Consider the following 27,808-nt stretch of genomic DNA (forward strand, 5'->3'; position numbering starts at 1 on the left):
TCTGTCAAGTTTCTAGCATTTATAAGTTTTTCTACCTAAGTTCAGAGTTTTATGTATTAATAGTTTTACTGAAGAGGCCTGTGTTCTTTACATAGAGCCAGAACATAATTAATTTTCAAAGCATTTGAAGCAATTCTGTTATGAATGATTAAAAGAGAGAGAATGATAAGGTCAGGCAACAGCTCTAATTCAGTTTAATCTGCTCAAACTAAAACTCATCCACACTAAATGCTTAATTCTGCCTAAATCCACTCCTCCACTCCTTGGGTGGACCTTTAAACTAACTCTTCCCTTTTCTTCTAAATCCAGTGACCTTACTTCTAAAAACAAAAGAAGCTCTCCATATAGAAATGAATCTTAAAGATCTCAAGATTTAAAACAAGCATCAATATAAATCAAAAACTGGCTAAAGAAACCTTTAAAAAAGTGTTAGTACAAATAAATTAGCAATTGATTATAGAAACACAAAAATCAACAGAAACACATCTTTTACAGTATAAAATATAATACATATACATACATATTGTTTAATATGAATATCTGACTTCTAAAATCATAAGATTTATTTTAAATCTAAAAGATTAAAAGGAAACTCAGATTACTATTAGACTGCCTAACCAAGTACAAAGCAGACCCTAAGTGGCATTGCTCTGGACCTTTAAAGCTTTTATGAAAAATGACAGTATCTTATGCTAATAATTGGACCTTCCCATTTAAAATTTTCAAGATTAGGATAATTTCAACAGAACTGACGCTAATACCTTAGCTTTGGCAAGAGATACATTCTCATGGTTGTTACTCTTTATGAGAAAAAATCTTGCATCTTGTAGGACATATTTGAGTTTACTTGTTTGATCTAGGGAAAAAAAAAAAGAAATCCAAATTGATTAATGAGAGGTCATTATCACACAAAGGGGTGTAACTAACTGAAATTAGCCCCCCACAACCCAGATAAAATTTAAAAATTCATAGTCACCCATTCAACCTATAAAGCTAAACCACAAGGCATAATAAAGCAAAGCTAAGAAAAGAACCAGCATTTGGCAAAAAGGTAAACCTAATCCAGTGATGTTCCGATATATCAGATCCATATTTAAGTATCATAATGGCTACAAATTTTGTAGATTTCTTTCCTCAGATTATTCTTTTAAAGATTAGTAGTAGACTATTATGCTATTAAAAAATATATACCATCCATTGTGCCCCCAAAACTGTAACATATCCTAATATGTTTACTATTGTTCTAAAAGACATAGAGTAAATGAACATGGAGCTCTATGTAAGACATTATTTTTTTCATTAATATATCAGAACATTACTACATTAAAACCAACTATCAATGAAGAACCAATAAGGCAAAATAATGGCTTTACGCAGCATGCAATGAAAACAATTTCAAATTTAAATGATACCTTTTCGGACAGCACGAACGGAAGATGATAATTTCTCATGCTTCTTTTCTGAACCTGTATTTAGCCAAAGTACATTTGTTCAGATTGAGCTTTAATAGAGATAAGACAAAATTTCTACAGTCTTGTCACATAAAGTTCCCATTTAAGACAAATTATTCTTTCTGGAGCACCCACATACACACAAAAAAATACTTCTCAATGTGTACGAGTGTTTTCCTTTTTTGGGTTGTTTCGATTTTTTAAAAAATATGTATATTTGAACAGTTTCCCACTCAGAAAACTAGTCACTGAATCATCATCTTCCAAGAAAAAAAAAAAGTGAAATTCCACTTAAGCAGTAACAGAACAGGATTAAAATAATAAGAAAAAGCTTAGTTTTCTCTAGAATTATTACATTGAACATGCCACCAACAAGTTCACACTGAACTACAGCCTCCACACACTTTCTACAGCAGATTACATTAGAATCAATCAGATATGATTGCAAAAAAGGGTAAAATGAGAATACCTGCATATGACTCTGATGCAGAGCTTCCACTTCTATCAAAAACAATTGGAGAGATACCTCGAGCTCTCTTTCTTTCTTTCTTTTTCTCATCTAAAAAGAATTCAAACAAGAGTTTTTAAAACATTACAACATAGGGATAGGTAGTATCATTGTGTTTTTTTGTAATGCCTAAATATCATTGCTAATCTCTCTCCTGACAACCCTATTACCTCAGAATGAGGCGTTTCATTTCAAAGACACTATTCAAAAACTAAGGACACTTTGTTGTTTCTCCCACCAATTCCAATTAAAAAAAAAAAATCCTATATAATAAAAGCCTAATATGCAAATCAACCAAAAGGTGGAATGACGGGTGGAATGATCAGTCACTATGATGCCCACTGACCACCAGGGTGCAGACGCTCAATGCAGGAGCTTCCCCCAGCCCACAGACCTTAGGCCACCCAAGGCAAGTGCCAAAGGGGGCCCCCGGTTATCCCACTAGTCGCCCTGCAGAGGGAAGCAACCAGCGGTGGTGGCTGGGGGTGGGGCCAGCCAGTGAGCAGGTGGCAGCGGGGGGTGGGGCCAGCTGGCAAGCAGGCCGGCGCCACCCCCGGATCACCCCGCCAGTCGCCTCCTGCAGAGGGAGGCAACTGGCGGTGGCAGCAGCGACAGTGAGGTGACTGAGTGGCAGGGCCGGCGAGCAGGCAGTGCCATGCTGCCCAAGATGGGTTCCAGCAGGGGCCCCCCGATCGCCCTACTGGTGGCACCACAGATCAGCCCTGATCACCAGCCAGGCCTAGGGACCCTACCCGTGCATGAATTTCATGCACTGGGCCTCTAGTATGCCCATAATTGTGAACCACTTAGCCTATATATAAAGGTAGTCTCAAAGTTTTTCAACAGGGGGTGGAAAATCTGCAAAGCAAACCCAACTTTTCTTTCAATAAAATTTACTGTATTCTGTTCTATGTATCAGGTTCCACTATTCTAGGTCCTCTTTTTTTAAAGTATACTATCAGGCTTCATCACAATTCCAACTCATTCTATCTTAGATGACTAATGAACTCTAAACCCAAAGCTATAAAACAAAACAGAAATATAATCATCAGTGATCTTGTATACAATCTCTTATTATATGACTACTTGGGGCCCAGTGCACGAAGATTCGTGCACTGGGAGTGGGTCCCTCAGCCCGACCTGCACCCTCTCCAATCTGGGAGTTTCTGTCTGTCTTTGCAATCATATGAACAAATTGTCTGAGACCCCCAACCCAGTTTGGTTTGTTGCTTACAGAATAATAGAGGCATTTTTTTTCCTTTGCTTCACTGGTGGGGATTTCCTGGAAGTTTTACGATATCTTCCCTTTAATTTTTCCTAGACACTCTGATTTTACTTATGTCTCTCACCTTTGCTTTCCCTCCATCCCCCAAAGCAACAGTAACTTGATCCAGGCTCACTTTGCTCTAGTGTCTAGGACAGTGGTTGGCAAACTGCGGCTCGCGAGCCACAAGCGGCTCTTTGGCCCCTGGAGTGTGGCTCTTCCACAAAATACCACGTGTGGGCGCGCATGTACAATGCAACTGAAACTTAATGGCCCATGCACAGAAGTCAGTATTTTGTGGAAGAGCCACACTCAAGGGGCCAAAGAGCCGCAGTTTGCCAACCACTGGTCTAGGAGATCCGTCTGCCGCCAGAACTACGATTCCCAGCATTCCTGGTGCGCCCCGTGCTCTAGGCTTCCACTTCAGGTCCTGGGGCTGCCACCTGAACTACTATTCCCAGAATTCTTGGTGCTCCCCGCGCTCTTGGTTTTCCCTTCCTGCTCTGTCTCCATCCCACAGCCTCCCACTCTGCCAAGTCCTCCAAGCCACCAGCTCTCCCTCTCTGCTCTCCATCTGGCGCTTAGGGAGCCAAGTTCCCAAGCCGCTCCATTCTCTGCCAGGCTCTCCTGCTCTGCTCTCCGTCCGGCAGCTTGGGGGAGTGACCGAGGGAGCCATATCCCCCCAAGTTGCCGGCTCTCCTGCTCTGCTCTCTGCCCGGCGCCTGTGTATGCAAAGTAACCCGCCATCTTTGTTGGGTTAATTTGCACACTTACTCCTGATTGGCTGGTGAGCGTAGCGGAGGGATGCTCAATTTACGTGTTTCTCTTTTATTATATAGGACAGAGTATTTTAAAGCTTTAAATAAATTACCTCCCTTAATCCTCCCAACAAGCTCCTGCAATACACAATGCCATTATTCTCATTAACAGAAAAGGAAACTTCAATTTAGAGGGGTGGTTAAGATAATGGGGCCAGTGTCCCACAGTTACTGAGCGGTAGAAACTAGTTTCAAATGTATGTCCTGTAACTTAGAAGTACAAACCCTAAACTCTATTCTTATTGAGCCAATTTTCAATTTTTCGGAAATAAATTTTATTACTATTTTTTAAAGGGGATTCTAGGTTTAATATGGAAAACTCCCAAGACATCCTAAGTTCCTTTTCTTTTAGTTTAAGCATCTTTCCCTTTGTAATTTACTAATAACTACTTCTCCAAATAGATGTAACAAGAAGCTTGAAAATGACACTGATTTTCCTAATTTAGAGCTGAAAGGGAGAGCAAAGCAGCACATAATCGAACAATTACAAAGCCAAGCCAAGACTATTTATAGCTAGCAAGCATGGGGACAAAATGATTATTTCAAATAACAAGCTATATAGAGAAATGAATTTACTTCCAGGCTTGCTGGCTTTGAATAATACCTAACTCTGTGAACAGATTGAATCTTTTAGTATTCAATGACCGAGAATGTGTGTGCGCATGCAAAATTATCTTTCTAAAGCATTTCTGTTTCATTCACCGACTACACATTCCTATACAGTGCCTTGCATATAGTAGGCAACTATTCACTGAATGAATGAATAAGACATCCACATGAAACTAAAAAACTAAAACCTCCTTAAAATATTTTTACATCATTTCTTTCAAAATCCTAGCATGTTTCTTTCATTTTCCTCTGAGTAATAGTAGCATCTACCATTATGACTGTCCTAGGATGAAAAGTTTCAATCAAATCATACCGTGCAAATTGTTTTTCAATAGTGAAAGTAAATAGTTCCAGGTATCGCTCATATATAGATAGACAGAAAAATATATCTTCTAGTAAGTTTGAAATCAAGGTTTTATAGAACTACTGGATATCATTCTATTTGAAATACCTTCTCTACAAAAATATAAAGTATTATTAAGTACCTTGCTACAGTATCAGCATCATTTAGAATAGCGGTTCTCAACCTGTGGGTCGCGACCCCTTTGGGGGTCGAACGACCCTTTCACAGGGGTCACCTAAGACCATCGGAAAACACATATATAATTACATATTGTTTTTGTGATTAATTGTATTAGACTGGGTGTAAGCTGACATGGTCCTTGCACCTGAAGGGGCTAGCAAGGCTGGGACCCTTACCCACACAGTTTACCCAGACTTGTTTGGATGGCAGTTATCAGTAGAATGAGAGCAACCTTGGTAGAATGAGAACAGCCTTTCATGGCTTACCAAGAAGTCTGTAACTATTTACTGAGATTTGCTGTACCGAGAATTTGTCCTGCTCTGTCCCTCCCTTAGAGATTAAGAGGAACAAAGAATACATTCCTCTTGACAGACCTCCTATTCAGTGTCTTGTGTATAAAAAGCATTGTGTGGTTAATAAACTTGCTACAGTTCCTCGATTGAGCTGCAATCCTCCCAATCCCACTCTCCTGTCTTTCTTTCTTTTCTCAATTCCCACCTCCCTACCTCAGCCCAGCTCAACCTGTCAGGCTGGCCCTGACAATTAATCACTATGCTTTAATTATGTTCAATTTGATACAATGAAAATACATCCTGCATATCAGATATTTACATTATGATTCATAACAGTAGCAAAATTACAGTTATGAAGTAGCAACAAAAATAATTTTATGGTTGGGGGTCACCACAACATGAGGAACTGTATTAAAGGGTCGCGGCATTAGGAAGGTTGAGAACCACTGCCCCAAGGGCTCCCGGACTGTGAGAGGGCACAGGCCAGGCTGAGGGATCCCTGCTTCCCCCCCCACACCCCCCCCAACCCGCCCCGAGTGCACGAATTTCGTGCACCAGGCCTCTAGTAAATTATAAAAGGTATATCCCATCAGTATTCAAAAACTTTTTTATATCAAACCCACCTACTCATCTATTCAATTTAACTAACTCCTTTCAAAAACCTATTTAAACTCCCAAACTTAAAACTCTAGTGAGCAAAAGGTTGAAAGCACTGGAATAGGTGGGTGCAGGGTGGAAGGAGTCAATGGGGAAAAAAAAGGTTGAAAGTACTTCAGTTTTCAATCACTGGAAAGTAGCTGGCCATTTGCTCTATCATCTATTCTAACAAAAATATGATTTACTAACAATATACCACTAAAGTAGTAAAATTCTATAACAATAAATATGTAACTGTCCTATATATCAAAAGAATAAAATTATTATTGTATTTCAATGTTTAGTACATTTTGTTTATGTAGCAGTGCTGGCAGCATCTTTAAATAAGACAGATGTGAAAGTATAATCTTCATATAGTGGTCAAAGCTCTTTAAGTACCATGACCTCTCTTTGCTCAACTCTCTGAATATCTCCCCCAAAGCACTTAACACTGCTACATTTACACTGCATGGATCAAATAAGGATACAGTGGTAGGACTTGCAGTAATAAAGGAATTACCCAAGATGGCTCTTACCCAATCTCTCCACAAGAATTTTACACCCAGCCCTTTGGAGACCTTGCACCAGTCAGTCAACACAGATACAGAATTGAATGAAAAGCTTGTGCTCCCCAAAAGAAAGAGAATTGTTTCCATTTCTATTGCCACATAATGAAAATCTAAAGGCATTTAACATGGAAACATTATACCTAGTGCACAGGTGCCATATGACCACACTCAAGTACATCAGTGTTTAAATAAGCTGTTGGTAATATGAAAATTTAAGAATTTAGAACATTAAGACCTAAAATACATTTCCGAGAAACAATCACACTCATGATCATCATTTATAATATAATACAATCAAGCTGGGAAATGCCTTTACAAAGGTATGTACAACTTATTCAAATGTATTTGTAATACTCAAAAAGCTTATAATTAACTATAAAAAAATCACAAGATAGTCTTAACATCCTCCATCTCCTCAAATATTTTACAGTTCAACTGAAACATGTTCAAGAATAAAACCAATCAGGTCAATTTTTTTTTTTTTAAATAAAAAGGACAAGCCCTGACTGGTTTGGCTCAGTGGATAGAGCACCGGCCTGCAGACTGAAGGGTCTCAGGTTCTATTCCGATCAAGGGCATGTGCCTTGGTTGCGGGCACATCCCCAGTAGGAGGTGTGCAGGAGGCAGCTGATTGATGTTTCTCTCTCATCAATGTTTCTAACTCTCTATCCCTCTCCCTTCCTCTCTGTAAAAAATCAATAAAATATATATATTTTTAAAAAGGGACAAACTTTTGTATACAAATAGTACCTGATCCATCTGTGCCTGAACCAGATCTGACAGACCCATCTGTGAAGGAAACGGATTCAGAATCAGAGTCGCTAGCTTCACTTCGAGTGTCATAATCATTTCCCTCTTCCTTCTGATCTCTCTCATCCTGTTCATATTCTTCTTCCTCTTCCTCCTCCTCCTCTTCTTCTTCTTCCTCCTCCTCCTCCTCTCCATCTTCATCCACCTCTTCATCTTCCTCTGCATCTTCTTCTACCTCTTCATCCTCCTCCACATCTTCCACTCCTTCCTCCTCATTCTCAGTGTTGTTGCCTTGCTCATCAGAAGAACCACTGCTGCCAGTCTCATGATCAGAGCCATATTCTTCAGAGTTCACCTCTTCCTTAGAAGACTGGCTGGATCTGCTTGCACGCCTATCCACTTCAAGCCCAATTCTCTGATGTTTAAAGAAAAAGGAAATCAGCAGTCATATCACAGACAAGGTCAGAGTGAATAAATAGTTCTAAAGCCTCAAAAAGAATTGCTTTGTTTTATATCAAAAATAATATTTACTACCTCAGAACCATCTGGTGTAGGGGATTTGGTCCTCCTTTCAGGATCCCTTTTCCGGAGACCAGGTTTTTCTGGTTGACTCTTATAAGGTTCTCTGGAGGCACTGCTTGATAAACGAATCTTCCGATCAGCTTCTAGACGTTTGTTTCTTTCAGACCTTTGATACTCCTCATTTTTATAATCCGTAACTGACTTTCCCTTTGTACTAACTATTCTTTTGTTATTGCTAACTGATGAGCTCAGTGGCTTAGAAATCAATTGTCTTGAATGAACAGAGGGCTTTTGTCGTTTTACGTCAGTAGATTCCATTCTGTCACTTTTTCTTTTTGATCCTTAAAAACACAATTTAAAAGGATATACAGAGAAGTGTTTAAGTATTCCATTTATTTCACCAAAGATGAACAAATACTAAATATCAGAGAGGAAAAAAGCCTCACTTAAAACTTCTTTTGAAATAATTTTATTCCGAAGTTAATCATAAAGAAAATATAGCTTTCAAACCTTGGAATAAATTCATTTATTTGGGATATTTCACATATTTGAAGGGGGGAAAAACACATTACTCCTATTCATGTGGAATTAGGTACCTCAGTTTATGATTTTGCTTTAGGTATTAATGCCTCAAATAAGTACAAAAGCAAAGTCACTTTCTTAAGAAATTAAATCTCTATATACACTTATTTTAACAAAAATAATATAAATCTTACCCTTTTTCTCGTTTTTATCTTGTTCACTCTCTGGATTATACAGTTCATCATCCTGTTCTGGTACTTCTGTCAAAATATCATCTAAAACATTAAGTTCTCCATCTGAAAACAAGAAAATCAAAATAAGGAAAATCATTATCACTAAAGCATTTATTTTCAAGTACTTACTATGTTGAGGCTATGGAAGTATAGGAACATAACCTCAAGAACTTATTTCAGGATGAAGACATAAGAATAATTCCTATAAAATCATACAAAGTAAAAGATATGACAGAACCTTATTTTACAAAGCCAGGAGCATATACTCCATAGAGTATAAAAGCATATACTGGGGTATAAAAAGCAAATGTCAGAACTTTTATATTTGTATTTCACCTTTTAATTTATAAATTGTGTAACTGCTTAAAATGTGCACAAATTAGCATGGAAATACATGTGTATAACTTATAAACATGCATTTATCAAGGATTGGGTACTCCCCGCTAGGTACTTATTGACTACCAAGAGAAAACTGGCCGAGTCCAGCATAATCAAGTAATCAAAGTTAATATCATCAATAATGGGTGGTCAAAGCAACATCATGGACCTCCTGGTATGGGGCACTGAGAATAGAACAATTCTGTGACAGTCCTATGAAAAATGCAAAATTTAAACCCATGCATGAGGAAACATCAAACAAACCCAAATTAAGAGACATCCAAAAAATGTTAATGTCATGAAAACAAAGTACTCCAGATTAGAGGAGACTAAAGTGACAATACAGCACTTGATTTAAAACATAAGTGGGAAAACTAATAAATTCTAAATAAGGTCTGTAAATTATAGCATCAATGTTAATTTCCTGATTTTGACAGTACACATCCTACAGTTCAGTAAAAGTCAGTCCTAATTTTTAGGAAATACATACTTAAGTTTTTAGGGACAAAGAAGCATCACATTTTCAATTGACAATTTAGAAAAAAGGTGTGTCTGTATAGAAAGAGAATGTGTAAGAGCAAGAGGGAATATGAATTAGAAAGGTAAATGTGGTAAAATGTTAACATTTGTGGAATATGGCTAAAAAGTACAAGAAAATTATTTGTACTATTCTTATAGCTATTGTTTATCTGAAATAATGTTAAAATAAAGTTGCAAGAACAAAATTACTGATGTGCTACACAATCAAAAACGTTTGAGGCTACTGGTATAGACCAGGGGTCCTCAAACTACGGCCCGCGGGCCACATGCAAATACAAATATTGTATTTGTTCCCGTTTTGTTTTTTTACTTCAAAATAAGGTATGTGCAGTGTGCATAGGAATTTGTTCATAGTTTTTTTTTAAACTATAGTCCGGCCCTCCAACGGTCTGAGGGACAGTGAACTGGCCCCCTGTTTAAAAAGTTTGAGGACCCCTGGTATAGACTATAAAAAGTGTAGCTCAGACCAAGTGGCATGGCTCAGTGGTTGAGCACTGACCTAGGAACCAAGAGATCATGGTCTGATTCCTGGTCAGGGCACATATTTGGGATACAGGCTCGATCCCCTGTAGGGGGGCTTGCAGTAGGCAACAATTCAATGATTCTCTCTTATCACTGATGTTTCTGTCTCCCTTTCCCTTCCTCTCTGAAATCAATAAAAATATATATATTTTTAAAGTGTACTTTGTTCAGATAAGGAAACTACTGCTATAACTGACATACTATTCAGTGATCATGAAAACATATAATTTGGTTTTGTCACCCCATTCCCACCCTCACTCTGTCCAGTAGGACAAAATAAATCTTAGAAATACATGCTAATATTTACTGCTTTAAACTAATTTTTTATAATGGACTTATTCCAGTATCAAAAATACTTTCCAGCCGAAACCGGTTTGGCTCAGTGGATAGAGCGTCGGCCTGCGGACTGAAGGGTCCCAGGTTCGATTCCGGTCAAGGGCATGTACCTGGGTTGCGGGCACATCCCCAGTAGGAGATGTGCAGGAGGCAGCTGATCGATGTTTCTCTCTCATCGATGTTTCTAGCTATCTCTCTCCCTTCCTCTCTGTAAAAAATCAATAAAATATATTTAAAAAAAAAAATACTTTCCAGATTTAAGATCTCGCAAAGAGAAGTAAAAAGTCATGCAAACTAATGAGATAGAACAATTATATTTGTGGCTACGGTCAAAAAGCGAAGTCCCTCATATAGCAAGGGTTAACTTGATTGAGGCTATAAGCAGGTTAGATAGGATTCAAATTTCCCCAAAGGGTGACAGAAATGAGTGACTGAAGAGAAATAAGACAGTTAATGTAGATGTGATAAAGGAAAAAAGCAAGGCTAGGTAGGATACAGAAAAAGTAACATTGGAGTTAGACTTAGTTCCTAGTTAAAAACATCTGAAAATTACATATGCCTGAAATGGTACAGCAACTGGTTTTTTTGGTGATAAAATGTTTATCTGTACTTTATCATTTTTCTAAAATGAATATATACTATATGGATTTTTAAATGTTTAACTTATCCTTTTAAATCAAAATATGCTAACCAAAAAGGCTCCTCTCACCTTCTGGATTGTTTTCACTAGAAGAAATTAAATCCCTCAAGACCTAAATGGTAGCAAACATAACTTTAGACTTTAGACTATAAATAAAAACATATAATTTGATAGAAAAAGTCCAAGTTTTGCAGATATTTAATAATTCTTGGGTAAAAGCTCTCTAGTCAGTATAAAAATAAAAAATAAAAAGGTGAGTCCCAACAAATCTTGACATAATATATTTGTAGAAACAAATTTAAAACTATTACAACAAAATAAGCAAGTAAATACAGTTCTACTTCTTTTCATGAAATCACTAGTTCTTAATTAGAAATATCAACCCAAAAGCTTGAACCTTCAAATAAAATCATACACTTTATATATGCCAAATCTAGTATAATGAAAAAACTATGTAGTTTCATTTAAATCAACTTAAATTTCAGACATGACTAACTCATGGCTTCCGTATTATCAAAGTGAATTTTTTTAAAAAAGATGTAACAAATAACAAGTAAAATTCTGAGATTAGTTTCAGTTTTAGAAAGCACCTACACATTCTTAAGACAACAAATATTAACCAATCCTTGCTTTTTTAACACTTTATAACCTTCATGTATTATCATATTTACATATCATATGAAACACATAAGGTATGTTTTATCTTCTATTCTTTTGCAGATAAATAGAAGTTCAAGTTGACCAAATTTACTTGTCTAGAAAAGACAGATATGAGTCTAGAGTTCAGGCTTCCTAAATCCAGGATTAAATTAGATGGGGAACATTAAAAAGACCTTTAAACAAAGTATAAGGACAACAAAAATGCAAATTATGAAAAGGTAGCATGCACTAGATTAGTTTCAAATTAATGTACCAGAAAGCTCTGTATTACCAACATTATAGCATCTAAAATTTACTTTAACATCAATTATAGCATCTTCACATAATGGTCCATACATTTTTATCTGTATTATAGTCCACTGTAATAAGCTAACGTTTTATTACAATATTGGTGAACTAAGACCCGTAGAACAAGTTCAGCCCATGGCTTGTTTTTGATGCACAAGAATGGTTTCTGTATTTTTAAGGTTGTGTTAAAAAAAGGGGGGGGAGGGGGCGCAAAGAAAAAAATATGACAGAGCCCATATAAAGACTAAAATATTACTATCTGGCCCTTTACATAAAGACTAAAATATTACTATCTGGCCCTGATATAAATGACCACATTTTTAAAAAAGTGTTTTAAAATTGATTTTTAGAGAGGAAGGGAGCGAAACATCAATGTTGAGAGCAGAACATGGATCCACTGCCTGCACCAGGGGTCCTCAAACTTCAGCCCATGGGCCACATGCAAATACAAATATTGTATTTGTTCCTGTTTTGTTTTTTTACTTCAAAGTAGATATGTGCAGTGTGCATAGGAATTTGTTCATAGTTTTTTTTTAAACTATAGTCCGGCCCTCCAACGGTCTGAGGGACAGTGAACTGGTCCCCTGTTTAAAAAGTTTGAGGACCCCTGGCCTGCACACTCCTCCCGGAGATAGAGCCTGCAACCCCAGCATGTGCAGTGACCAGGGAACCAGCAACCTTTCAGTGCACAGGGCAACGCCCCACCAACTGAGCCCCACCAGTCAGGGCTAAATGACCATATATTTTTTAAATATATGTTTTTATTGATTTTTAGAGAGAGGAAAGGGAGAAGGATACAGAGGCAGAAACCTCGATGACACCCTTACGGGTGATCAAGAATGAAACCCAGGCATGTGCCCTGACTGGGAATCAAATCAGTGACCTGTAGGTTCATGGGTTGACACTTAACCATTATCCACACAGGCAGGGTTAAATGACCATATTTTAAGTTGCTTTTCTCTATCACTGAAGCCACTTACTTATTTACTGAAATATGACACATAGGGGAAAGAGACTTGGAATTAAGAAAATCCAGGTTATCATGTAAGAGCTAGATCTCCTTGGGAAAATCCCAGGCTGCGCTCCAGTTTCTTCACCTCTGATAAGAGGCATTTAGGATAAAAATATCAGTTTGGGGAAGGAAACAGGAGGGCAATTATTTGAATCTCCTAATGAGTTTTTCAACCTGTAAGCCCTTTCCTATTGCTACCAGATTCTAATAAAGCTACAAACTGTTAATAACAAGGGTAATTAATATATGATACACAAAACCTAGTCCAAAACACAAAACCAATTTTTTTCCAATAAAGCAAATATATACATGTTCTGGTTATCTACTGATGTATATATAACATGCCACCACAAAACTTGGTGTTTTAAAACAATATAATTATTTATTATTGCTATAGTTCTGGAGCTCAACCGAGGTAGGTCTCCCTCCCATATGCCTGCAGGTAGTGTCCAGGGCTAGAATCATCTGAAGACTTGCTCATTCACATGTCTGGCTGGCACCTAGGCTGGGAAGACTCAAAATAGCTGGGGTTTCTAGGGCATTTTTTTCTGTGGTCACTCTCCCCCATGACAGCTTCAGGGAATATACATATGTGTGTGTACACATAACTGCCTGTCGATATTTATATGTACTTGCCTGAATGAGTGTGTGTGTACATATATAATTCAAACCCTGAAACTTAGCTTTGGACATCAATAGCAAATGTCACATAACTAGTCAGTTTTTAATGAATTCCAACCTGCAATGATTTACAACCACACAATCACTGTACACCAGGAACTTGGTGAACAAGACATACTCCTGGCCCTCATGGAGCTTCCAGTTTGATAATGTAAGAAAACATATTACTTGTGAAAGTGGTAATTCATTATCCATATCTCTATTCTTTAGAGAGAGCGTTATAAGAACTTAAGAAATAAAATGTATACAAGATGTTTATAGTATAAAAGATGTATACTTCCTCATATAGAAAAACATCATTTAACGTTAGTTAACACTACCAACATTCCAACTTCTTTTAAATATACTTTTTGGACAAATAATCACAAGAATCAGAAGGAACTGGCAACTTGTCCAGTTATATAGGCTTCAGCTTCTAAGTATGGGTATTTATACGTAGAAGCATTATAGACTTAATATCTATTACATAGCCGATGTGCAAAGCCTAATAATCAAAGTACTCTATGACCAAAAATCTTTTAACTGTTCTGTGATTAGTAGCAAATTTCTGCAATTTAAACTTGTTTCTTATCAAAATCTTACACCACTTATGAAATCATTTAGAAGGGACTTAAGGTTTGTGACATGTCTAAGATTATTACAAGGCTTATCTCTATTATTTCCCAATATTTCATATAAGGTAACAGACAACAATAGGTACTCAGTTTCCCACTTTTTCTTGTTCAAGTATGAGAAGGAAAAGTCAAGTATTGATTCTAATTCTGGCTATTATACGAGCCGTGTAACAATGATCAAGTAATTGAGACACCCTGCGCCTCAGTTTCCTTATTTGCAAAATGGGTTATTCCAGAAATCTTCCCATTCCAAAATACACAATTCCAGTAGATTTGTATTTGCTAGCTTTTCCAGTAAACTCTAGATACTCATCTTTGATGTAAACTATAATGATAAGCACTTATAGCAGAAGTTTTAAAACAGGCAAATTCAATTATGGACATTAAGGTTTACAAAAACTTCACAAATGTGAGTCCTTTCAAAAGTTGGACAATTTATCCTAAGTGCTAACAGGTAGCACAACTACTTCCCAATTATAGTTACAAAGTTTATGTGTTTAGACTCCATTTTCATCAATAAATGCATCTCCAAAACAAAAATATTTAAAACATCACCCACTTTTCTTCCTCAATGTACATTACTGTATCAACTCTATTACTGATTTACAACTATGTTTCAACAGATAATTAATTCTTGACAGTACTGAGTTTTATTCATTTTGTATTTGGTTCATCTCACCCACCACAACCCCCCTGCGCTCCCCACACAGCTCACAGATTACACTGACACAAATGTTGACTGAATTATTGATTAAAATCATTTAATAACTGACTTGACTGCTAATTAAAAGCAGTTTCCTTTATTCACGAACACCATGCAATCCTATATTCACAAACTTTCCAGGTGTCTCAAAAAAGTAGGGATGGAGATTTTTTTTGCCCGGATTCAATTAAGGAAGGAAAATTAAATTACTATGTCCAAATCACTCAACTGCTTTAGGATAGGAACAATACCTTAAACATACTCCCACCCACCCCACTTCCCAAGCCTGTCCCTATCCTAGAGCAGTTTACTGCAGCATGAACTCTTCTTTCTCTGCAGAACATTTTAAAAAAAAGGACAGGCCTAATGCAACTGGACTCTAGAGCCCATTGAACAAGTCCCCACCCACCCCAAGTTAATGAGGCACAGAGAAGGGCAGATCCGTGAAATACAGGACGGCAGCTGTGTCATATTTTTATCAACTATCACCTTTCCGAAACTACCATGGAATCTTAGGGTTGGAAAAGAACTTAAGGCAGCATCTCATCCAGACCACTCTCCAGACATGGATTCATCCAGGATCTATATTCCACAGCAACAGCTCCAGGGCCTGGGGAGGTCGGTATTTCAAAAGACCTGACATTCCATTCTGACACCATCCGTTCTTCCTGTATTTTACTGTAAATTCATCCTCCAACTCTATAAGTCACACCCATTTGTCCCTGGTTGTACCCTCTGGGAGCTACGCACAACGTGTTTCTCTAAGAACAGTGGGCCAGGAATCTTTGAAGTCATATAACTATCTTCTCAAACATCATTATTTTCCAAAGTAAGTATTGGAGGAGCCAAATTGGCAATCCTTACCACTCCGCCCAGTTAACGGTAACAGCCAGGCGTTACTTGCCCTTACTCCTCGAGAGTAATCACCCACCTACCTACACGGCTTGTTAAACATACTTACTTACCAGACTACCTGCTGTGATCGTGGCATTACACGCGTTTTCAAAATTTCGCCTAACAGAGAAGGTAGCTCTGCAAGTGCGCATTACATCCGCATACTCCTAGTAGGAAACAAGCCGCAGGGCCTGCAACTCGGAGCAGGCCTCCTTTCAGCCGCGCCCAGGACAGCCGAACGGAAGGTGACGCGGGGCATCGGGACCAAAGAAAAGCCCGAGGCCCGATGCGGGGTGAGGGCGCCCGGAGACCCGGAACCGAAGGGCAGGCCCGGCCTCTGCCGATGCGTGCGGCGCCTCGGCGGGGGCGCCGGCTCCGCGCGGGGCAGGCTCACCTTCCCCACCCCCACCCCGCCACGGAGAACCACCGCGGCGCGGCGCGACCCGCTCCCCGCCCCGCCTCCGCCCGTCACCTCTCTCCGCACTAACCTTTCTCCCTCCCGGCTGTCGGCCGCCATTGCTCCTCGCCCGTCTCCGCTGCTGCTGCCGCCGCCGCCGCCGTCGCCTCGACGCGACTCGCGCGTGGGCCGCAGCCGCGGCAGCAGTGGCACCGGAACGTCCGTCAGTCCGTCCGCGTGGCTGCGTGCTTCACACCTTGGCCTCTACCACTCACCTTTCTCGTCTCACTCTTTTTCTCCTCGCTTTTGCCCGTTCTCCCTTCTCCCCTTCCCTCCTGGCACTCCAGCCTCGCCTAGGCCCGGCCTTCCCGTAGGGGCTTGGGGACGGGAGGGGCAGCAGGGGGGGGAGGGCTGGGAAACAGATGGCGACGGCGGGCGGCGCTAAAATGGAGCCTGCTTCCTGCGTGAAACAATCCCGCTCCCGAAATGCCCTGCGCTGTTTACGCTTCGTTCCTCCCTGGCAACGTCACAGTGCGGAGGGGGGCGGGGCAGCGAAACGAGCGCGGGAACGTGACGTGACGTCGCATGGAGCCCCGCCCCCTGCAAGCCGGCGAGTCCTTAGAATTAGCCTCCGCAGCGATTAGATCGCCGGAATTATTTACCGGCGTCAGCCACCCTGACTACACTGGGGTGGCTTGGTTTTCTCACGTGAAACGCCTATTGGCGGACCTTCCAGCTCCAGGGCAAAGATGCTTCCTGTCGCTCCGCGGACTCCTGATTTGGGCCGGTCCCTTTCCTGTACTTTGGTGTCCTAGGTTTACCCAGAGGCAGTGCAGGATGCGATCATGCAATCATCTGTCTCATTTGTCATAAAAGCCTACTGGTTTTGCATTTAATTGGGGAAAGGAATTATAATGACTTTTTAAATTGCATTCTAATTCACATAATAAATTTGATTTAAACATATATCCAGGCTTCGGGGTACACAGTTGATTGAAACAGACTATTGAGAAATTGAAACTATCGAAGTGACCAAAAATTACTTAACTACATAATATGGTAAAATATGCAAGGAATCTTTTTAAGTTCATTGCCCAAAGGAATGATAATGGAATTTTGTTTCACTGCGCCATAACCAAGTTTACAGGGGAAGGAAAATGGGAAGAAAAAAAAGTAACATTGTTGTATGAAAAGAAACAATTATGTTCAGAGAATGAGAGTGTCTTGTTCCTTGATGGCCATTGTAACAAATTGAGACCAAATTGAAGGCAGTGGGAAATTTTTATGCAGTGGAAACACATGAATGGAGAATTGTTTGAAGCTGTATGGAGGGTTTTTAGGGAAAAGAGAAGGAAAAACAATTCAGTGACTATGAAACCCATCTATGTATCAGATACTTAGGAATAAAGTTTTAACAAGACAGCATTTCTGCCGTTAAGGAATTTTAAAAATAATATATGGAAGAGACAAGTTAACAGGAAATTACTGTGTGAGAGTAATAGCGAAAAACTGTATGTTCTTACTCTGTGCAGGTACTGTTCTGAGCACTTGACCTACACAATGTGATTTGATTTTCCAAAAACCCAGTTAAATTATATTACTAGCTCTATTGTACATAAAGGGAAAGTGAAATAATAAGAAATTAAGTGCATAAGTTCAGGAGTGTAAGTAACATGGTGCAGAGCCAGGTCGTTTAGCTCCAGTAAGCCCACCCACTAGATAATACACATCGCCTCATACAGAGTAAGCTCAGGTTAGTATTAGAACCCTTAGGTGCATGTCACTTAGACTTGGGAGGGAATACAGAATAGAGTCAAGAGAAGAGAAGAGCAAAAACAAAGTCTAGTTGAGAAATAAAAGACTATTGGTTTAGGTGAAGAGGAGAGGACAAGGGTGATGAGCAGGACTGTTTTGTTTTGTTTTATGTTAAAAAAAAAAAAGGCCAGGGGAGTCCTAGCCAGTTTGGCTCAGTGGATAGAGTGTCTGCCTGTGCACTGAAGGGTCCTGAGTTCATTCAGATCAAAGGTAGGTACCTCAGTTGCAGGCTCCTACCCCACCCGGGCCCTGGCTCATACAGGAGGCAACCAACCAATGTGTTTCTCTCACATTGATATTTGTCTCTGTCTTTCCCTCTCTCTTCCACTCTCTCTAAAAATCAATGGAAAAATATGCTCGGGTGAAGATTAAAAATAATAATAATAAATAAACTTTAAAAAAGGGGGGGGGGAGTCCTACATGGCAGATCTGCCCATGGTTCAATTCAGGTTGATAGTCAATGGTTGGGTAAGAAGAGACTGAATCAATAAAATTGTTCTATAATGTTCTACTCATTTGTTAATTCAGTTAATTAGTATTTATCAAATTCTTATTCGGTCCCAAATATTGATATTCTTTTTTTTCATATATTTTATTTATTTTTTACAGAGAGAAAGGGAGAGGGATAGAGAGTTAGAAACATCGATGAGAGAGAAACATCGATCAGCTACCTCCTGCACACCTTCTACTGGGGATGTGCCCGCAACCAAGGTACATGCCCTTGACCGGAATCAAACCTGAGACCTCTTGGTCCGCAGGCCGACGCTCTATCCACTGAGCCAAACCGGTTAGGGCTTGATATTCTTATTTGGTCCCAAATAGTAACATATATATATATGTACTAGTATATATACTAGAGGCCTGATGCACGAAATTTATGCAAGAGTAGGCCTTCCTTCCCCTGGCTGCCGGCACCGGCTTCCCTCTGGCACCCAGGACCCTGGCTTCCCTCACAGCCCCAGCTTAGGTCGTCCAGAAGGATGTCCGGAAGGACGTCTGGTCTAATTAGCATATTATGCTTTTATTATTATAGAAGATGATGTAGGAACTGATTTATCTCTAGTTAAGGAAACAAAGTATAACTAAATACATAAAAAATCATGATGAATTCTATGAAAAAAACAAGATGCTAATATGGCAAGGCGGGGAGGAGAGAGTGTTTTTTATGTAGAAAAACTAGTAAAGGCTCTCTAAAGAAAGGAGGTTGAGACTGATATCTAGAAAAAGGTGGAGGTAAGAGTCTTCCAGGCAGAGAATAGCATATACAAAGGCTCTCGGGGAGAAAGAGGCCTTGGTGTGGTCAAGGATCCACGGAGAATGCCAATGAACTACAGCCCAGATCATGAGTGAGAGGGCGAGTGCCTGAGATAATATTTGGGGACAGGCCACATCATAGAAGTAAGGGTTTAACCTAGACCCAGCCTAAAACAAAAGCAGTTCAAGATCTGCAGAGAGACAGGATTTTGAGGTTAAGCCCACTGGAGGGTAGGAATGTAAAATATCTTAGACTTTTCACAGATACACTTCTGTAAAATTAAAACCAAGCCTATGCAAGTTTAGAGTGATCAGTATTCCTCACAGGAAGAAAACAAAATCTAGAGTCTCTGAAACATATTTTCACAATACTCAATATGAATCAGGCCAGGGCCAGGTCACATAGCACGGGTTGCAAACTGGTTCCCACTGACCTAAGACTTTTCTTGAACTAGCAGTATTGTGTGCTTTTAATGCCATTAAGGTCAGGTGCTCTTCAATGCCTTTAATAGGCTCATGCCCCTTTCAGTAAGTCTTGGCCTTCACCATCCCTCTCAATTGCCTTATCCCTGGTAAATATTACTGATTGAAGTATTTATCAAGTATGTGGATTAAAAATATATATCGGTAAATGGATTTTGTTGCCCTGGAAAGATGATTTAGAGCAAGGTGCAAAGGAAACAGTCCAGAGTCTTAGAGAACATCATTGTAGGGAAGGTAAATTTACAATATCAACCTAGAACATCTTGTCATACCAGAAAGAAGTAATCGAAAAATGCTTGGGTCCTATCAAAATTACTCAGAAGAGTTGCTATCTAAACCATCTCCCACTGGACAAATTTGAGATATTACCTTTACCTATATAAAGGTAAAATTGCATTGGATTGAAACATATCAAGTATGTTTTATTCCATGAATTGATAATAGTTCAAACATTTTTTCATCCTCCTTTGAATGATGCTAGGGAACAGTTCATTATCTTGAAAACTGGTAAGCAAAAATAATTCATTATTTACCTTGTCTTTTCTATTATAATTGCATCTCAGGGTTACCAAGCAAGTAGTTGATGAAGGGAAGTTTCTCTTTATGAAAGTATCGCAGCTAATACGTGGCCAGGGGGAAGTAATGATGGAACTAGGACATCATCATTATGTATCCAGGGATGAAGTAAACAGATCAAAGCAATGGTTGTTAATGGCTGCTAATTAATATAACAAAAGATAACCAGATGTTATATGCCTCCTGATGGGAGTACATAACACTGTCTCTGAAGAAATCTTGCCCCAAAATTAAACCTGGATCTCATCAAGACTATTATCAGGCAAGGGTGATTCTGTTCCCAGGGCACATTTAAAAATGCTTGGAGAAGTTTATGGTTGCCACGAGTGAGGGAGTGTGCTACTAGAATGTATTGGGCAGAAGCCAGGAATGCTGTTAAACATCTCACAAAGAAAGCCCCTGACCCAATCACAAGGAATTATCCCACCCGAATGCCAGTAGTGCTCCATTAGCTGAGAAATTATGCTCCGAGGCACGGACATAGCACAGGTGACTATGTTGAGCATGCCACACAAATATTACCAAAATGCCCACAATAGGAAACTATGGAACAAACAAGCAGGTGTCTTTAAAAATAAATTGAAAGAAGGGAGGAAAGAAAGTTGGAGTAAGTAATCTATACATTAAAATAAATTTATGAGAAATATAAAAATTATAAACCAATTGCAGTACATGAATGTTATGTGTTGAATTGTGTCTCACAATATAATGTGTTGAAGACCTAACCTGCAGTACTTCGGAATGTAACCTTGTTTATTGCATGTAGAATTGTTTCAGATGTAACTAAGATAAAGTCATGGTGGAGTACGGTGGACTCTTAAACCAATGTGATTAGTGTTCTCATAAGGGAGAAGGGAGACAGAGGCATACAAGGAAAGCACAGCCATGTGACCATAGAAGCAGAGATTAGAGTGATATAGCTAAGGAATGCAAAGAATTGCCAGCAAAAACCAGAAGCTAAACAAGACAAGGAGGATTCTTCCCTACAGTTTCCACCAATTATCACTGGTGAACTTAACCAGAAGGTATAGCACTAAAAACTCTAGATATTTGATTTAGTTATGGATGCAGATGATTTCCTGAGTAAATATGGATAAACCGAAAACGTACAGCCAAAAATTCTCTTCAGACCTAGGGATCATCATTGTTTTTAAAATACAACACAGCTTCTGAAGGGGGGAGTTCCTTTTAAATTGATGGCAATGAATTGTAATTAAAAGAATTTATGTGGCAATGAAAAGTGCCCAGAGGTATCCATGTACAGAGTAGAACAATGAAATGATTACCAGATTTCAGCTATTATTGGGCTGGTATCAGAACAGAGACACTAGAAGACAAACAAAGCTAGGGAAAGAGCAATGGTAAGGAACTCTGGAGATCTGGCCTTCCCAGGGAGAAGCCACATCAATATCTCATAATACCCCTTATATCCAAACAGGCCACACCATAAGAATAAGAACCTTGGCCTAAGGTAAACTTTAATCATGACTTATGTCCACAGGGAAAAGAAAATTTGAAGGTTGAGTCCCACATAATGTTAATAAATGACTTGGGTTTACCATAGATCTTCACCCATTAAGCATAAAGGTGAAGCATAAACATCTAGTCTACACAAACACAAAGTGATCAGCATTCACCTGACTGCAGCCCTAATTAACATCTGACTGCAATTTCACGAGCCAGAACTGCCTAGATAAGTGGTTCTGAAATTTCTGACAGGTGGAAACTGTGAGAGATAATAAATACTTAAGTTATTTTTAAGCCACTAAATTGGGGGGGGGGGTGTGTTTTGTTACACAGCAATAGATAACTAGTACAGAAGATCATATGTAAAAATCACTTGTATGTCTAACTACAGCAACAAAGAGTTGGAGAATGAAATTTTAAAACATTTATAATGGTATTAAAAACAAATACTTAGGAATACTGAAAACTACAAAACAATGTTGAGAGAGATCAAAGAAGACCTAAATAAAGGAATAGATACTCATCATGCATCAATATAAATGTCAATTCTTCTTAAACCTATTTATAGATTCAAAGCAATTCCAATTAAAATCACAATAGGCTTTCTTACAGAAATTGACAAGATAAATTTAAATTTAAATTTGTGGAGAAATGAAAAGGACATGGGATAGCCAAATCAATTTTGGAAAACAAGAACAATTTTGGAGGACTAACACTATCTGATCACAAGAAAAGCTATAGTAAACATGACAGTGTAGTACTTAGTAAAGTAAGACAAATAAATCAATAAAGTGTTTCATACCTAGGCATGAAATAAAACATTAATTACATAGATAATTTGTGTTATATTTATAGTTGTGCAATATAGCATTAAGAATGAATTAGAGCCCTAGCTGGTTTGGCTCAGTGGATAAGCATTGGCCTGCAGACTGAAGGGTCCCGGGTTTGATTCTGGTCAAGGGCACATGTCCAGGTTGTGGGCTTGGTCTCCAGTAGGGGGCATTCAGGAGGCAGCCGATCAATGATTCTCTCTCACCATTGATGTTTCTCTCTCTCTCCCTCTCTCTCTCTGAAATCAATAAAAATATATTTTTAAAAAGTGAATTAGAGATATATGCACCAACATGGTTAGATTTAGAAAATATAACTGCCAGCAACCAATTCCAGCATGTCATAATTTCAAGAGTTTCATCAAAAGATTGATAAAACTTGGGGACTCAACAGGGTTGAGTCACACATGTAGTCACCTGTTGGAAATGGCTAAAGGCATTTCCCCAAACCTGAATAGGAAACTGTGGCTGCCAGACAGCTAAAGTCATCTTAATCTACATGTTATTGCCTCCTACTGGCCAAACACCTAAACAGCCGTAGGCTAATTCCCCCATTCTGACAATGCTTCTGTACCCTTTGAAACCTTACCCTTTGAAGTGTATTATCTCCACCTTGCCTTAGGACAAATTGTGTTAATAAAAGCAAGGGTCCAAGACAAGGAGGGAGTCTTCAGTTCCTTTAGCTGAAGGTCCTCTGACCCCCAATGCCTTTCAAAATTATATCTCGTCTCTGGACTCTTTATTAGTCTCTGGATTCCTATGTCATCTACACACAGCCTTTTCCAGATTCCTGAACCCTTCTTGATGCTGGGACAAGAACCCCGGCATATAACATTAAGTGAAGAAAGGGATAGAATGGAGAAGGAATACAAAGAAGACTTCACCTTTCATCAGATATGCTTTATTTATTTAAAGACAAAAAAAAAAAGACCTGAAACACATGGCAAAGTAATAAGACTAGTGAGTACATAAAGATTACATTACTGTCTTTAATGTTTTGGGAATATTTTATTATTTAAATTGCACATGAAAAATGTTAGTCTAAGTTTAAAATAAAACTCATTATTGCATAATGCAGCTGTGTCTAAAATAGTTGGTCAAACCAGTAAAAAAAACTGACCCTCCCATAGTCTTTGTCTCTTGGCCTTCTCCACTTCTGGCTGAGTTTCTGCTCATTCTGAACAGCTTGATGCAGACTTAAGAGAACATTCTAATGGAGTGTGTGCAGGTGAGAGAAAAGCACAAGCAGGACTGGGTGTCTTTTATTAAAATGCTTATCTGGATCTCCAGATGCATAAAGCCCAGCTTGAGGTTAAGGAGAGTCTGTTCCATGACAAGACCACTGTATGTCCTGCAAGCTGGACCTGGGCCAGAATAGAGACTGTTTCCCGAAAACCTCCTTCAGACATTGTCTGATCCTAATCAGTGTTCATTCCGACATAAATCAACACTCTGCCCCTGCCTCTAGCTAAGTGCTAGTTCCTGGAACAGGCCATTGTCCTGATCTGGTCAAGCATGTAATTTCCCTAACCTGGTAACATACTAGTACTCATGATAACCTGGCCTCCTGTTTACTTAAATACCGAGGCCATTAGACTGAGGATGCTCTAACTCCATGGTGGCCTGTGTAAACAAACTAAAACCTAAGGCTGTACATTTCTCAAGGTTATCAAATCAAAACCCCTAAGACAACCACTCACAAACAGCCATCTAGGATTTAAGCTATAGCCAATCAAATAATTCCCTTTCTTTGCTCCTACACTTTCCCTATACTGTGCAAGCCCTGGCTTCTGTCAGTCCAGGGCTTCTAATCACTTCTGGTTTGATGCTGCCCTCTTGAATCCATTTTTGCTCTTAACATTTTTAATATGCCTAAGTTTATCTTTTAACACTGGTGACAATGTAAAATGGTTTAGTCACTTTGGAGGACAGATTGGCCATGTCTTACAAAACATAATCTTACTATATGATCCAGCAACCCACATGTCTTGATATTACCCAAAGTTGCTGAGAACTTAGGTCCACACAAAACCCTGCACATGGATGTTTACAGTAGCTTTAATCATAATTGCCAAAATTTGGAAGCAACCAAGATACTAGTATCCTTCAGTAGATGAATGGATAAATAAGCTGTGGTATATCCTGACAGTAGAATATTAATCAGTGCTGTAAGGACATGAGCTATATTAAGCCATGAGAAGACACAGAGAAAACAAATGCATATTATTAAGTGAAAGAAGCCAATCTGAAAAGAACACATACTATATGTTGCAATATGTACGATATTTTGAAAAAAGGTAAAAGTACAAAGACAGTACAAAGATCAGGGGTTGGAGGTAGGGTAAGAACGAATAGGTAGAGCACAAAGGATTTTTAAGGCAGTGAAACTACTCTATTTGATACTATGATGATGGATATGTATCATTATACATTTGTCCAAACATATATAATATACAACACCAAGAGTGAACCCAAATGTAGACTATGAACTTTGAATGATTATGATGGTCAATGCAGGTTCAATTGTAACAAATGTACCACTCTTGTGGGGGTGTTGATGATGAGGAAGGCTGTGTGTGTGTGGGGAGAGGGGGATACAGACTGCGGAATCTCAGAGGGAAGGTGGGGGTGGGTGGATGGGATGGGAGGAAGAGGTCAACCAGAGGACTTATATGCATATATGCATAACCCATGGACACAGACAATAAGGTGCTGAAGGCCTGGGACAGGGGGCAGGGCAGGCTAGAAGGAGTCAATGGGGGAAGAAAGGGGACATATGTAATCCTTTCAATAATAAAAAAATTTTTTTTAAATGAGAAGTCTCTGTACTCTCCTCTCAATTTGGCTGTGAGCCTAAAACTGCTCTAAAAAGAAAATCTTAAAAGAAAAAAAAATTAGGAGACTTTTTACTTGGGCAAGTTTGGATATAAATTGTGCCAGACTCTGAAGAAGTTTCTAGGACAAATTTCCAGGAATATTGTAGAAATGTTGTGGGCTAACGGGAACACAAATGTGCAGTCACCATGGGGTGCATGTATGACTATGTACACCTCAGATGGACCTCAACACAAGTTGTGCTCCTAGAAATCAGTGTTTCCATTTAAACTGCTTTATTTGACAAAAACAACCAGTTCATATGCCACTGCTGTTGTATTGCAAATCAGCGAGCTGGACAAGACGCCTTAATGAGCCAATTAATTAGGAGTCATCTTTATTGCGCACGGGTTCAGAGCAGATTACCTCTGTCAAATTCTGAACACCCAAAGGAGGAAACATTCTCTTTTTATATCTTCTTTAGGTCCTTGTGTAAGTTATTTTTACAGACAATTTGTAACCTTGAGTACATATCATATCTAACAAACACCTGTAAACTTGAGTACATATCATATTTATACAGACACTTGTAACCTTGAGTATCATATCTATACAGGCACCTGGCATCAATATCAGCGTATCAGTTAGATGGCTAGCTTGCAAGGTCAGACAATTAAGTTTTGCTTGCAAGGTCAGACAATTAAGTTTATCTTTACTATTCAAGCAAAAAACAAAGTTATTTTACAGTCTAAAAATAACAGAGCTGACCTATAGAATAAAAGACTGTATAAGAATAACAGAGTAGTTCAACAGCAGTTTTCCAAAGGAGGGATTACTATGCTTCACTGCAAGTAGAGAAAGGGGAAATAAAAAGAAGGAGAGAATAAAAAGCATTTAAAAGCCGAGTAGTTAACTTTATGCTTAGTTAATCATTGCATTTGTTTTTTCAAGGGCTACCCAACGTTTTGGAGAAAGAAAAACAAAGTGGAAAGCAGATAGCAGGTTGCCATTAGAATGTGCAGGATATCTGTAGGATATTTCATGTAGGTGCCTTATCTCTCCAACTTGAGCCTTACTTTTATCCAAAACTTAAGTAGCCTGATCTACATCTCTCCCTTTCCTCCCACAAATATTTATTGAACATCGATTACAGGGCAAGACATTGTTTTCTGTGCCAAAATAACAAGTTTAAAATTGATCCTCTTCATCTGGAGTTCTCAAATCTACATCTTACACTGTGCATAGGAGTCATAAGGAATGTGGTAGGCAGTCAGACAGAAGGACCATGGGCCATGCATGTACAGAAGGTCACCAGGGCAGAAAGCCCTGGGAAAACAAGCACCTGGCCTGAGGGTAACCTTTCCTCCCCCAGCATATCTCTAGTCAAGTGATTTAGATCCCCTGACCTTTCATATCACTGGTCTTGCACTTTGGACCCTCCCTCAACCTTTCCTCCCTTGGCATGTTGCTGGTCATGCAGGTTAGATCTCCTTAGAGGGGGAATGTATAAGGGAGCTGGAAAATAACCTTTAAGCATGAAGCCCCAAGGACAATGAAGTTCTGACCCTCATCAGTTGTGTTTGATCCAGGCCCCGAAAAGTAGCAAAGCCAGATAAGTGATGCCATGGCTGACTTCAGCACCAGCTGCAATGACTAAGGTCCCCCTGCCCTGGCACCAACCAATCAGCAGAAACCACAACTCCAAAAGGAAACACCTGGAAAGCTGATGAATATTCTACTGGGCTCCTCCCCTGAGACCTCCAAGTAAATACCCTCAAGACTAGAGCTCAGCGCACTCCTCTCTCCAGCACACCTACACTTTTCCCCACCGCCTTTCCGCAGGTGCTTTTTTCTTGCCTCTCTCTTTCTCTTAAGCTCCAAGGGCCCTTCTTTTGCTGTAACTTGTTTCCTGATTCCATTTCTTCTACAGATCACTTCTTTGGCCTCTATGATTTTCTAAATAACCTTTCTCTTATAGTTTGAGTCTTGCATCTGAATTCTTTCTTAGCCAGAACTCAAGAATTGAGGTTGCCAAACCAAGGTCTGGTCTTACTCCACTGGTCTAACACCTGGTGCCGTTATGCTGCCAATAGGAAAATTTATTGAAAATGCAGATTCCTGATCTTAAACCAGAGCCAAGTTTAGGAGTTATTATATGCCCGGGAATCTGATGTTTTAACCAGCATCTCAACTGATTCAAAAGAAT

At 39.2% G+C, this 27,808-nt stretch overlaps 1 protein-coding gene across 4 annotated transcripts in view; it reads right to left on the minus strand.

The window, feature by feature from the left end:
- Positions 1–16,858, minus strand: part of YTHDC1 (YTH domain containing 1) — a 32,069-nt gene extending 15,211 nt beyond the window's left edge. The window contains exons 1-7 of one of the 4 annotated variants that reach the window (XM_023744855.1): positions 16,455–16,858; positions 8,660–8,761; positions 7,956–8,284; positions 7,422–7,836; positions 1,921–2,010; positions 1,413–1,466; positions 762–856 (exon numbers count right to left, since the gene is read on the minus strand). In XM_023744855.1, coding sequence (XP_023600623.1) covers positions 762–856; positions 1,413–1,466; positions 1,921–2,010; positions 7,422–7,836; positions 7,956–8,261 — 960 coding nt within the window. In that variant the 5' untranslated portion in view covers positions 8,262–8,284; positions 8,660–8,761; positions 16,455–16,858. Of the gene's footprint in view, positions 1–761; positions 857–1,412; positions 1,467–1,920; positions 2,011–7,421; positions 7,837–7,955; positions 8,285–8,659; positions 8,762–16,037; positions 16,166–16,454 lie in introns of those variants that run through there. The other 3 variants (XM_006103569.3, XM_023744856.1, XM_006103570.3) reach the window with 3 other exon arrangements.
- Between the last annotated feature and the right edge of the window lie 10,950 nt (positions 16,859–27,808).

This window comes from Myotis lucifugus, unplaced genomic scaffold, assembly GCF_000147115.1.
Source record: "Myotis lucifugus unplaced genomic scaffold, Myoluc2.0 scaffold_492, whole genome shotgun sequence".
Lineage (NCBI taxonomy): Eukaryota > Metazoa > Chordata > Mammalia > Chiroptera > Vespertilionidae > Myotis > Myotis lucifugus.